The sequence below is a fragment of the Chamaea fasciata genome, unplaced genomic scaffold (assembly GCF_029207755.1).
Source record: "Chamaea fasciata isolate MVZ Bird 193981 ecotype frontalis unplaced genomic scaffold, bChaFas1.0.hap1 SCAF_3, whole genome shotgun sequence".
NCBI classification, from domain to species: domain Eukaryota; kingdom Metazoa; phylum Chordata; class Aves; order Passeriformes; family Sylviidae; genus Chamaea; species Chamaea fasciata.
This window is the reverse complement of record NW_027094088.1, coordinates 16,956,371-16,970,450: the sequence shown is the minus strand read 5'-3', so window position 1 is coordinate 16,970,450 and position 14,080 is coordinate 16,956,371. Positions and strand designations below refer to the sequence as shown.

The 14,080-nt window shown below is 42.5% G+C and overlaps 1 protein-coding gene across 3 annotated transcripts in view; it reads right to left on the bottom strand.

Moving 5' to 3' along the window:
- Window positions 1–6,466: 6,466 nt before the first annotated feature.
- The window catches only part of TMEM63A (transmembrane protein 63A), a 30,373-nt gene continuing 22,759 nt past the window's right edge, over window positions 6,467–14,080 (bottom strand). For all 3 annotated transcript variants that reach the window (XM_066178165.1, XM_066178167.1, XM_066178166.1), the window contains 5 exons: window positions 13,661–13,766; window positions 12,602–12,769; window positions 9,194–9,309; window positions 8,176–8,238; window positions 6,467–7,583 (listed from right to left, as the gene is read on the bottom strand). In XM_066178165.1, coding sequence (XP_066034262.1) covers window positions 7,413–7,583; window positions 8,176–8,238; window positions 9,194–9,309; window positions 12,602–12,769; window positions 13,661–13,766 — 624 coding nt within the window. In that variant the 3' untranslated portion in view covers window positions 6,467–7,412. The remainder of the gene's footprint in view (window positions 7,584–8,175; window positions 8,239–9,193; window positions 9,310–12,601; window positions 12,770–13,660; window positions 13,767–14,080) is intronic.

The following is a 14,080-nucleotide window of genomic DNA, read 5'->3' as shown; positions in this document are numbered from 1 at the left end:
GTCTAAATTTTAGGAGCTTAAAAATGATAATTAAACTCTGATATATAGCAGAGTTTTTGTTCTGAGTTTTGATGTCACACTTCTCAAACCTTAAGCCCACAGCTATCAGCAGCTGTTGCTCATCACCTACTTACCTACAGTTTGATAAAAATGCAGTGAAATACTATAACAAAGTGAAAAAGTATGAAATTATCTATACAGTAGCTATAAAACCTGCCCTCAGTTCCTTTTTCCTTTTCAAAATAACCCTCTGGTTTTACAAAATACAGTCAACCCACCACCTCCAGTGCAAGGTTTAACACTAATGAAGTATGTCTGTGAGTCAGTGCCAGCATCTGCATCTCTTCCTGTAGTGAGCAACTCTCCCAGGAGCCTGAGATCTGGATTTGACAAGCACCTTGAGTGAATCCAGATTCACTTCTGATACTCTCTGGTACTGGCTACAGGCAATTATTTGGTACAGATAACCAGAAATATTTCTAACATTTCTGTTAGCAAGTAACTGCATGTCAGACTATTGCAATAATAATAAGCAGTACAAAAGGAGTTCCTGCTCCATTACAATTGTTCTTATTTATGTCAGCCAGCTGAGGACCTGCCATTCAGCCAGGGAATTTTCTCTAAAAAGGCCAAATGTGATGCTCTTGGGCTGGCTGAGCTGTTTCTGGGGAATAAGGCTCTGAAAGAGTAGCTACAGCCTTCAGGATAATACACAATCTGGCAACACAAAACATTGTTTTGCTCCAGGGTCATTTTTTAGTGAAGCTTCAATTTCTGGCCCAAAGTTGCCCCCCAAAGTCCCTGCTCAAAGAAACTGCTGTCCTCAAAGCCATGCTACATGAAATTGCTCCAAAACATGCATTTATCCCACACTGAAACCAGAAGTAGCTGACCTAAAGCCTGCTTTTTAATTATCCAGTCATAGCTCATTAAGAGTCTCAATAAGGGGTTTGGAACCATGGAGATGCCGCTGAAAATAAACAACTTGCACTCTTCCTCTAGCTGAAGTGCTTTGGAAAGTGTCTGCTTCTGGTATGGAAAAACACAAGTAAGGTCATAATCTTCTCATACAGCTCCAGCTAAACAAACTCCTACTACAACCAAATTTGACTTCTGATTTTTAAACTGCAAACCATAATGTCCTGAAAAATCCAAGTCATCATATGCAGACTTTGGACATTTTACACAACAAGACGGGACTTCATATACATTAAACAAAAACGTCAGGCATTACTCAGATTGTGAATGGAAAAAAAAAATGAATAGAAATCACACTTTCATATGAAAAAGGAAGTTAAACCATCATTTGATGGAAATTAGGATGTGTTAAGCCTAGCATCAGAGTTAGCTCTAGGTCCATGAAGGGCACCAGTCATCACCACTGAGTCAGCTGGAATTGTTCAGGGGCAGGTCTGAGGTTCAAGGCAGTCAATCAAATGCATAATTCTGTCTTACAGCAGGTGCAATATATGATATGCACTACATGAAGATACATTTTTGTCTGAAAGAGGAGTGGAAAGTTCCTCCTGGGTGCTGTGGAAAGAGACAAGGAATAAATCCATATTGATTTCAGTGTAGCTTATTTTAAAACACTGAGAAATGATGCTGCTTGTTTTACTTGCTGTAATAGCACTTCAAGGAACATCAGTCACACTAAAACTGTCTTGCTCAGGATTAGTTTTCTTTCATGGAAGAAATACCCTGTGCAGCGCCAGACAGTCCTGATGGTGTTATGCCAGTGCTGCTAGAAAAATTAGCCCCATTACAATTGTCAGTTGTCTTCTGGAGAGCAGATATTTATAAACAGGTCTGTGCTGAGTGACAGCTCCTTCCCCTGGCTAGGTGTAGTCCAAGCCTCAGGCTTCCAAATACCATTCTGACTGGGCTTAAAGATGCTGAGGATCATCGTGCCCTCCCCGTGTTTAATAACTGAATGTCTGTGGTTTTGAGGATATGATGAATGATAAAAGAGATTTTAATGCTGAGTTTCATCACCTTAAATGAAAGATAATCCCTTGCAGCAGTAGTTCAAACCCCTGCAGGTGACCAGAGGGAGTGCAGCACAGGGAAGAGGTGAGCAGAAACACGAAGGGACAAACTCCAGTCAAGCAAGCACCCAGTCAAGAACAGTTCCTAAGCTCTTTTTCAGCCAAGCCTGCATTGTTGGGTGGTTTTGTGTGCAAACACATTTGTACCTCATGAGTTCTAGGAATTCTTGTACAGGCTTCAGGGAGCTAAGGTCCTCCCCTGCATTTTTGTCTCAGAGGAAGTTTTTTATCACCCCAAGTCTTCTGTGGCTCATAAATGTTTTTGCAGTGATCAGAAGGCAATTCTTAATCTTTCAGAGAAACCAGAGGCAAAGAGGGTTTAAGCAATATCTCACATAAACTGAGCAGAAGAACCCACTGCAGAACACAGATGATGTCATTCTCCTAATTTCTCCACTCTTTTTCTTTTTGAAGATATATAACTTAAATGATTCCTCTTAAAGGTGCTCAATTGATTTATTTCTCAATTTTTGCCCTTTTCTTCCCAGCAGATTCTGATTCCTCATCTCAAAAGGGAATAAATTCTTCCTATTTTAGGAACATTTTTGAAGTTCCAGATTTAAAATATAAAAGAACAAGAAAACCCTACTTCATTCTCTAAATCTAGAATCCTATCATAAAGAATTTCAATGCCTGCAACCAAATTATGGTACTTAGCAATTCTTTAAATCACTTGATTTTTCCATTTTCATCCGTAGAGATAGCTGCTGGTTTTATTTCTCTGTGTCTGTAGATGGAGGGGAAAAATACTGATAATTTGCCTTAGGGAAAAATACCTATTTAGAATTCCAAATAAGTTTTGACATGGGACATCTTCACTTGAAAGAAGCAACTCAGTGCTTTACATTTCAGGAGAGCAGGCTATAAAAAAGCCAATCAATCTGCAAATTCAAGCATAAACCAGCACCAAATGCATGAAAGATTTTCATACAGAAGGAAGGCCAGCTGTGTACAAAAAGACATCTCTCTTACATTTCCTCACTTCTCAGTCTTCCTCCTGTACTGCAACTTTTTCGGTTTTAAATTTCAGTGAACATCTGAGAAGCACAAGAGATGGGTATCTTTCAAAACCAGCACCTAACTTCTATAACAAACTTTCGCCCTTTTGTGCCACTGCATAAAAATGGGAGGTTCACAACCACACAGCAGTAATGGTGAGACAGCAACCAAATCTGGCTCCTGTTTTATTTAGGAGCACCTTATGACATACCATACATTGGATTCTAGAACTCTATCTTCAACATCACTTTTGAGAAGAGTGCTTTCATTAATTATTAACCAGCACTTAGTTAACCACTGAGTCTGGGAGCAGATACAAAAATTTCCCTCTCTCCTTCTTGGCTATTTACAGTCCCACCCACTTCCACTTGAAGTTGTATTGGCTGCAGCTGAGATGTTCCGTTCTAACCAAGAGGACGTGGGATACAGAGAAAATGCCAGGACTTCACCCAAGAACCAAAAAATTATAGGGAAGAATGTTCCATTATAACGATCCAATCTTCAGTCTCTCCACTTTTAGTTGTTTTCTTTCTGTTTTTATCCTTCAGACAGCTGCCCTCAGAAAGAAAAAAAAAACCACCTTCTGTACTTCTGAAATATCTGAAACAGGCACTCGCAGCTGTTACAGACAGGTGACAAGCAGAATCCTTCAAGAAGTCTTGTCTAGATAAGACAGAGAAGGAATTTGCAAGACCACTTTAAGATAAGACACATGACCCTGGCCATCATTTGGAGTTAAAAGTGTGCATTTCCTCATATTGTTGCAATTTTGAGACAATAAAGGGTGTGGTTTTTCTGTAGTCAATAGACTTGGGATAAAGCTCCCTTCTCCCCAAATCTTCTGCCTCTCACCTCACTTTTGCTAAAAGCCAGGTAAAAACTCTGTGGTCTGTTGCTTCTGGGGCAAGCCCACCTTCTTGAAAGGAAGGCTTCCAAAAGTGAAAGGCTTCCAAACACTCAAAACCAGATTATCTGTAGAACAGACACAAGAAAGCTTCAATAATGCTGCCAGCATGTGTGGGCAAGCAGAGCTGGGAACTGGACCTCTGTAAAGAGCCAGAAAGAACATGGCCTACTGCTACACTGGAGCACTTGGAAATTTAGCCAGAACAAAGATCTGCATTTGGCTCAGGATATGGGAAAAGCCCAGAGGAAAACAAAGCATGAACGTGTGCACCTCATGCAAATGAGAAAATGCAATAATTTGGGTGTTGAGGATGTGTTGTAAGAGGGCTGGAGGTGAGCCAGATGGGCCTGGCACACAGAACCCTGGCACAGAGCTCCAAGTATTCAAGCAAGCCAAGGCTTCTGAGCCTCAGCAAACCATGCAGCATTTTCCTCACTCTGGAAGAAATTCATCTTCCCTGAAGTCTTTGCAGAAGTGTACCCTGTTGTACAGTATCCAATGAGTCCATTCTTCAGAGTGTCAGAGGCTGCCCCCCTCAGCTGTGTCACAGAGAATCCCATCGAAGACTTCGTTCTGGGGCTTCCTCCTGTGGAAGGAGAGTGTCAGACTGTCTGGGATTCCTGCACCCGGGAGCACTGCTGGAAGTGGTTGCTGGAATGTCGGGAAGGACTTAGAGAGGAGCAGGGTGGGGGAGGTGCTGCTCCAACTGAGCAAGGCAAGCAGCAGGCGCTGGATCCCAACAAATATGGCTTCTGGGAGCCACAATCAGCAACTCCAGCTGGGCCATTTGCTTAGGCTGCCTGCCAAAAGGTTTATAAAAAGAACAGTAAAGAATGTGCCATGGCTTTAAATATGAATTTCAAATACAGTGCAGCCAATATCCACATTTGTTGAGGCTTCCATCCCTCAGCTTTTCTCTCAGGCTCAGTCAGGAATGCAAGGAGTTGCTCCTGCTGATCTAATTTTATCCCCTTGCAGATATCCACCAGCATGAAGGAATGAAGTAGAGCCAGGGCAGTTTCCTAATTACTTCCAGCTCTCAGAGAGGGACCCAAAAGATAATAGTGAAGCAAGCACAACACAGCAAAGATGCTAAACCAGCCTATAATTTGTGTGTTGCTGTACACAGATCTTGTGATAATTCACTAATAGGTGACCCCGACCTTTTCTCCAACTGTTTTCTGTCCTAATACCATAGACATTTCTATGATTTCATTTCTATTTAACTGCAACAGAGCACAGTGGCAAACAGGAATGGCTGCTACACAATAAGTGAAATATGCAGGTGATTTCCCCATCAGGCACATGAACTGGTTCCTCAAATGCCAACAATGACTTTTTAGCAAGATGTAACTTTCCATTGCCTCGAAGGTGGGTTTATTTAAGTTCACAGGAGAGATGGCCCTGCCTGTGTTGAACTTGTGCCAGCCACAAGGAGTGTCACCACCAAGATTCAGCAACCTTTCAGGCACAAAAAGGAAATCAAACCATTAAAGGAGTTTATGTCCTCAATATGACACAAAGAACCTCACAGTGAGTATCAAGAGTCATCTATTCAAAAAAAGTGAGTTATATCACAGGGCATAAAACCCCCACAGCCCAAGCACAGTAAACAGTGTGGTAGCTGAATGATTTATTTGATTCTTCAATAAGCACACACATAAGCATCCACTGCTGCTGCAAACACCTGGATGAGATGAGGGCAGTGCAGCTAGAAATGAGAACAATCACAGGCTTCTGATCGAATCAACACAACAAGCTGCCTCCTCCTTGTGACCTCACATCTGTATGAGAGACTTGCAGATGAGTAAAAAATGTGGGGTCTGTTGGGTTTTTACCTTCTTGGTTTGAACATCAACCTGAAATGGCAGTGTGTGCACAAGGTATGCACCACCTCGTAATGCCATGATTGCTAAAAATCAAAATATGCACACACACAAACCACTGACTAAACTGTACCACTGAAGTGAGAGTATAAAATGGTCTGATAAATCCATGCCCCCCTCACTAGACAAGGCTCCTCACCTGCCTTTTAGGAATCGGGAGGTGCATCTTCAGCTAACAGGATGGGCTGGTAATCAGAGGGCTCAGAGCTCCACAGGGTCCTTCTTGCAGCAGGCAGGTCTCATGCTCATCACTTGTCCGAGTGCTGTTCTTGGGAAGATGAAGGCAGCCCTGCAAGACACTGAGCATCTGCACACATTTATGGCACAAAGTCTCCTTCAATCTCAAGATGTTGCTGCTTTACAGACATGCTAGAAAAGGTCAAATTGAGGAAATAACAGTTTAACAACAAGCGAGGAAACAGAGGGCCAAAAGCTTCTACTACCCATACGTCGCCAAGATTCATCCCCTAGAGAAAGCCAAAAGTATTCAAATTCCTCATGGGACATACTGTCATTCTAAGGCTTGTGGCAGTGCTCTTATGAGGAGTTCATGACCATGCTGTGAGGCAGCCAGCAAATGGAATGTTTTAACACACAGAGAAAAGAATAAATAAATCAAGACAGTCTGAAATTTTTCTAAACTCAGTGTTTTATTGCTCTGTGATTTTTAGTTATACTTTGACACATTGCACTTCAGGATAGATTAGCACCTACTACATAATTTAAAAACTTGGTATCTTACAACTCATATAATTGGCACTATAGAGTAAACCCAGAGATCTGTCATTTTAACCTAAGACTAAAAGAGATTTAAAAAATGTTTACATCCTTTATTGTTGGCAGGTGAACTTTCATTGTGGAAGGCCCTTAAAAGTAGTGAACAGAAACTAACAACCTAAATGCCCTCCAAAATTATATAAAAACAGTATCAGATAAATCAATCCCTTCTTTACACCAGTCTTTTTGCTTTGGTACTTTTAGTACCCAAGTGCACAGTAATTCCCTCATCTCTTTCAAGGAAAAAAAAAGTAACATGATCAAAACTACGCTGACTACTTTGGGTGAAAAGAGGAGAGACTCCCACACACCATTCTCAGCACCCACACAAACAGCATTTTCATCAAAAGTGGCATTGTCTCAGGATTTAACACATCCCAAGAGGTTTATAAATAATAAATGTTGGGGGCTTTTAAAAGGGGAAGAATTATTTTGAATAAATAAATGACAGCTCTAATAGCTGCATTAACTTTGGTGACCAGTTATCTATATGCAGCATAAGTTATCTTCATAAGGCAAGTGATGAGCTAGCAGAAGTGAAGTCCCTGAGGATCAGCATCTCTGCGTTCAACTTGTTTGTTTCACAACGTGTGTAGACAGCCTGGAAAACAATCAGTCCCAAGGCATCTGCTTTTTAATCTCCCAGCACAGCTGCAGACCACACAATGAATTATTTCTGTACCTTTTCTGCAGGCAGGAATACATAAATAACACCGAATACTTAGTAGGACGTGGCAGGGAGTTAGTTCTGCGAAACCTGGGCCAAGTACTCCACCTTGTGTTCGTCCTCGGCACTCAGAGTGAAGCTCCCGGCGCCTGCTCCACAACTGCAGTGCCAGCGGCGTAGCTCCTGATTCCTTCTGCCTGGGAGCAGGTGTTGTCCATGGTGCCATAGGACTGCTGCTCCGTGGGGGCCAGCACCGTCCTTTCGGTAGGATGAGGACGCAAAACCTGGGGGACGTACATCTGAAATCACAAGTGAAGGCTTTTAGTGGTCTCTCAAAGCACAGTGCTGGGATAACTCACCCAGGAAAATTTTCCCCTCGTCACTCTTCTTTTCATCCTTTTGTCATTCTTCACCTTACCACCTCAGGCCTTTTTCACCCTCCTGGAGGCTTCCTGGTGCACCTGCACCTCTTGACTGTGGCACAAAGACCTTTCCTTCTACCTCAGGCCTACATCCTTCTCAGTGACATGGCAAACAAGACCTGCTACATGTCACAGCTTTCAGAAACAAAGCAGTGGCAAGTGACTGTGTTTGGCAGCTGTCCAGATGTGAGGCACTGTCTGGGGTAGGGCACAGACCACAGCACACAGAGCTGCTGGAGGCAGTGTGTCTCAGCTACTTCTAAAAATGGCAGCCGAATGTACTTCTGGAACACCACCTGGGAGCATTCAAGGAGCCCAGCTGCAGAACTCTCTGGTCCCACATGCACGTGGGAAATCCCACAGTCCATTCAGACTAATGTGTCCTACACAAGCTCTTTGGTAAGCAGGGTGAGAAATTAAGTTTTTTCTAGGAAACGTAAGGGAATATTAGTAACTCTTAGCTTCTTACAGAAGATGTTGGGACTGTTGGTACATCTGCGTCTTTTCCTCTTTCACCTTGTGTGTCTTCAATCTGTAATCAGCAATAGGTGGGGAAAGAAAGAGAGACAAAATCAAACTGGTGAGTGAAAACAATACACACAGATCATGAGCACCCAAAACCTGCACAGACAGATCTCAGTGCAGTGCTGGCACTCTTTCCACCAATCCTTCTACATAGAATCACAGAAAGGTTTGGCTTGGAAGGGACCTCAGAGATCATTTAGTTCCAACCCCCTGCCATGGGCAGGGATACCTTCCACTAGGCCAGGTTGCTCCAAGTTCCACCCACCTTGGCCTTGAACACTTTCAGGGATGGGGTATCCACAGCTTCTCTGGACAACCTGTTCTAGTGCCTCAGCAACCTCACAGTAAAGAATTTCTTACTAACCTAATCAAACCCTACTGTCAGTTTAAAGCCGTACCCCTGCGTCCTCTCACTACATGCTCTTGTAAAAAGTCTATCTCCATCTTTTTTTGTAGGCTCCCTTCAGGTACTGGAAGGCTGCAATTAGGTCAGCCCAGAGCCTTCTCTTCTCCAGGTGGAACACCCCCAAGTCCCTCAGCCTGGCCTCACAGCAGAGCTGCTTCATTCTCTGATCATCTTGGTTGTCTTCTCTGAACTTACTCCAACAGGTCCATGTCCTTCCTGTGCTGGGACCCCAGAGCAGGATGCAGCACTGCAGGTGGGGTCTCTCCAGAGCAGAGAGCATAATCCCCTCCCTCAACCCGCTGGCCACACTGCTGGGGATGCAGCCCAGATACTTTTTCCATACTGTTCTTTTCTCTCAAATTCAGTTCCTGAAGACACAGAGACCTTCCACTGTGCTAAGCAGCCTACCTGTGCTACAGGCCCTCTTCAGCCATCTTACCATGAACCTTTGTGAACAGACACTGCCAGCAGGAAGGCAGGGACAACCCAGTAGGAATTGCTGGTGCTCCATCAAGCACACAGGTAGGTGCTGAAAGGTCAGGTATCCAGCACTTACCCTATAATTCAGTGGACTCAGGTACTTGAAACAGCCAAAACAAGTGTAAGCCAAGCAAATAACAATAGTGACGTTGACAACCAGCAAGGTAAACATGGTTGTAGGTGCTTTAAAACCTAGAAAAATATCCAGAGAATACAATATAAAAATGCATAGCAGAAAAACCCAAAAAAACCAAAAGAAGCTTTTATTTATACTTCTCATTTTCAGAAGCCTCATGGATTTTTTTTCTTTAGAGGAACAGGCAACCCACTTCCAGCCACAAACAGGAGAATATCGTTATATACTAAGTTCTCCCACTTTTCCTAGAGACCAAGAAATGTTGCTGTAATACTTAAATTATAGACAAGACTCAGAGTGATTCTTCTCCTCCCTCATTCATCCATTCTGGAGCAACTTCTTAAATATTTTCATTAATGATCTGTGAAATATAATATTAATTACATTGATTAATTATGATGAAGGCACCAGACTGGATGGTTTGCCATCAGCTCAAGGGGATGGAGGTGAGGGGAGAGGAGAATCAAAATGGTCTTGGTAGACAAAACCACCCCACCTGCTATGAAGGATCAAAACAAAAAAAAAACCAAACAAACAACAGCAAGATAAAGCTGTATGTAGAAAACAGCAAATAAGTACAATTTGGAAGGGAAAATAAAATGTAGATATGAGGGATAACAATAGCACTGGAGCATAAAACTGCTGGAAAGCAGTCAGTAGTGGGATGGTATCACAGAACATGGGAAGAGAGGAAAATAGAAAAAAAGACAAGTCTCTGGCACCTATACAAAATAATGCAGTGCTACTAAGCCTCCAGCTGGGTAGCCTTGTCTACAATAAAATATGGACAGAACTGGGAAGAATCCAAGAAAAAAAGATCAAGAGAAGAAACAGTAAATATGAACTAGGCTGTCAGGTAAGTTTTAGTTCAGAGAGAGTGCAATAAACTATAGGAAATGACATGGTTGCCTAGTATGGAAAAAGTATTAAAGATTACAGTGGCTTCTTATTTTCTAGATGCACTAGGGAAAGATTCTAAAGATATGAATCTCCTTTTGCAGTAAATACAACTTGAATAGGCTATTAGGAAAAAGTAAACATCACCGCAAACCCTAGCTGTTTCCAAGCTTCTTCAGACAAAAGAGGCAACACCAACCTTCAGATATTTTTGTGGTAACTCCAGCATATGCAGTGGCACAGAATAGACAAGTTTTACACTTTAGCAGGTTATAGAAGCCCTGCACAGGTCTGTTCACAAGGGGAAAAACACCACACACATGCAAAAAAACAAAACCAAGAAAGCCCGACAAACACATCAGTATTCAAACCAAAAAAGGAAGTGAAAAAACCTCCCTAGGGGTATTCTGGAATGTCCTTCAGAGGAGGTTGTTTTTATAAGGACAGGTTACATGAATAGATACCAGATGGTGATGTGTGTCTACACCAAAGCCAATGTATGGTGCAAACCACAAGGCAAACAGTAACAGATTAGGGAAGAAAAAGTCTCCTAAATCAGTTTTCCCTGCACTGTGTCCTCAGAACTCCTGCCTGCCAACAGTTCTGGAGAACATGGGACTCAAGTGACTGACCCAGGAGATGGGGGTGGAACTGCAGATAGGACCTCACCTCCTCTGTGGTGAGAGGCCCAGTGGTGCTGCAGGTGTAGGATGGGTGGGTAGATGGATGGACGGAATAAGAGTTGAGAAAGAATACAGACACTGAGAAGGAAAAAGATGAGTACAGCCTCTCACCTTCTGTATGCTGTCAGGTGGTTTTTGATCCTGACTGAGAACTGGGGGAGAGGTCTTTCCAGCTTTACATTAATATATAAGGAGTGAGAAACCAAACTATTGTCACTGGACTCTGCAACCAGACTGAAACTCCCATATCAAGCCAACTACAGAACAAAATGACCAAGCAATCAAGCTTTACACCATAAACTGATCTATTTTGCAGATAAGGAAGTAGAGCTCTTAACTCTTCCTTCCTTCCTTCTTTTTGGTACAAGAAGCAGCAATGAAATCAATGGCAATGAAATCAAAGTATCAAATTCCTACCTCTCAGACTGCCCTGTGCACTGACAAACCACTGAACAACATCCTGTGAACAGGATCCTCTACATTGACCAAGCCAAACACAGTAATCCAGTCTGTATTTTCCATTATTAAGGTACCTGACAAGTGATGGTTTTACCATGCAGAACTAGAAAATATTATAATAAAGATTTAATTTTTACTTCACCAGGATTTCCTTCCTAACAACTGAAGAGCTGCATCAGATGCCAAGCACTTGGAGTTGATTTTTCTAAAGAACGCTCTAGAAATGTTTCTATTAATTTAGAAGACCCAGATTTGTTGGTTTTCGTGGTTGCAAAAGCTGCTCCCAAAACAAGGGAAAAAACAAGCTCTCAAACATACAGGCAACGCAGGAACATCTATTCAAATCCAAGGACAGCCTGAAGCAATAGTTCCAAGTGCCCCTTGCATCTACAGGAAGATTACCCTAAAGCTGGATGACAGCCTGCCAACAACACCTTTCTGACTACTGGTATGCTAGAAAACACAATGCAAACATGGGCATTTGCCATGAGGGCACAACAGTTAGCTATCAGGAGCTTCCTTCCAAAGAAGGGGAACCCAACCCTTGCAGCATCACTGACATCCCCATTCCATGCCAAATGCTTCCTTCTATAACATGGATAAAAACCCATAAGCTGCAGCCTACCTTTTCTGACATCTAAGTTGTTGGTATGGCACAGCCAATACTATCAATGCTAAGTATTTGCAAAAACACAGAATGTCCCTGTTTTAAAAATAAATGATACACAAGCCATGAGGTTTCAAACTACAATGTGGGGAAGAGAGTCACCATCTCACTGCAGTCTTCCATGTAAAATTTGATGGATGATGTAGAACACACAAGGACTAGCATTAGCCAACATTTTAGCATTTTTTCCTAAGTGATGGTGGTACAACTGAGGCAGCAGCCAATTCACCCAGGCAAATTAAACTTATGTCCAGGCTGCACAGATGTAGGTAGTGAAGTCAGCAATCATCTTATTATAAAGAGCTAACTGGGAATAGATTTTTGTTTTATGCAATGATTTTTACTGTCTGACACTTTACAGCCCAACTGGCCAATTCCAGGTGGACTTATTTAAGGAATACATGATCTCCTTTGAAATGAAGGAACATGGGAGTCCCATACTAACAGTTTAATACAGCAGCCATCTCCATCAAAGGCTCTTGTGCAAATCTTGTGTAGTTCAGTGCCACAGACAGCTACCATGACTCCTCCTTTACGGAAGGAAAAAGAAAATCTACAAAGCTTACAAGACTTCACATCTCATTCAGGGAAGGTGGCAGGAGAGCTGGCAGCCGCTTCCAGGCGGAAACAGGTAACACTTACCCAGCCGCACAAACGAGTAGAAATAGAGCCAGAACAGGCAAAGGATGGGAGCTGCCAGGGCCTGATTGACAGCCGCAAAGTGCATCTTCTTTTCCAGTTTGGCAGGGAGATAGGCATAGTACAGGTTGTGACGGTCCACCATGTGCTTCAGGAGGATGTAGATCAAACCTGGCAGGGAAAATAGGAGAGCCAAGCAGAGGCTGTTGGAGGTTTGATAAACAACTCTGTGAGGAGATCTGCACTAACCAAGTGAGTGGATACAGCCCAGACATGAGGGGGTACAGCTGCAAGACAGCACCTGCTCCTAAGCCTGTTCCAGCCCTCCCCTCTCCACACACTTCTATGTGGTGTCTCTTGTGCTCCCAGGGAGAGCCCAGAGCAACTTGCAGATGCTGGCACATGAGGCCAAGCCAACACCCAACTCCCCTTCCACCGTGCTGGTAAGGAAGGCCTGACAGTGGTTTAACATCTCCCTCTCAGCCTTCACCAGACTCATGAGTGCATTTCAAGTCAGCAACTGCTGTGGCAGCTATGAATTGCAACTGCTCTGGGATGCAGTGGCACATTCAGATATTTACAACTGCATACAAAATGGAATGTAAGTAAATATCAATTACATTGTTACATAAAAATTGGCCACATTTTCCCAATAATAAGGTTGTTGATTGAACCAGTTCTGAACAATATCTAATTTAGATAATTATCTTGTATCTAGCTCTGTGAAGTTTTGGATTAGAAAATGAAAATACCAACTATATAAAATTATTTAGTACTACTTATGTCTGATCTAAACCCCTCTCCACCAAAACCAGCACTCTCAAATCTGAGATATAAAAAAAAAACCTAATAGACATTGAATGTACTTTCAACCTCTAAAGGCAGTACAAGAGCTAAGTAATTCATCATCTTTTTCACTGTTCTTCCATAAGAAGGGAAGGAAACTTGGATCCAAGTCCTAAGGATTATCAACATTTGAATGGGAATAAGAATGCAGAGCTGGGCCTTACAAACTTCCCACATGCCCCATCTGACTCCCACAGTGCTCACTGGAAAACTCACCAAAAGGGACAATGATGGGACATGTGATGCTATAGGCCATGATGACAGTGAACACACACAGCATCCAGGCATACATTGCTCCAAATTCATATTCAAATGCCTGTTGCTAGGAACAAAAACAAAACACCCAAAACTCTCAAGTCATCCATCAATGTGTCAGGAGTTAAGAATAGATTCACTGAAGCAACAATTCACCCTCTCTTATTTGCTCACCCTGAGAGATCAGTTATTTTCCTAAGAGGTAGAAATGATGTAATTAGATGAGGTATTTTGTGTTTTTATTACCTGGACATACAGAAAAGGTGCTGTTTCTTTCCTAGCCTTGAAGTAATTTCTTAGGGAATCTGCATCTACAAGAATCAGCTCCTCAAAATCACAAGGCAGAAAATAATTTTGCCAGAATCAGAACCTTCACCTACA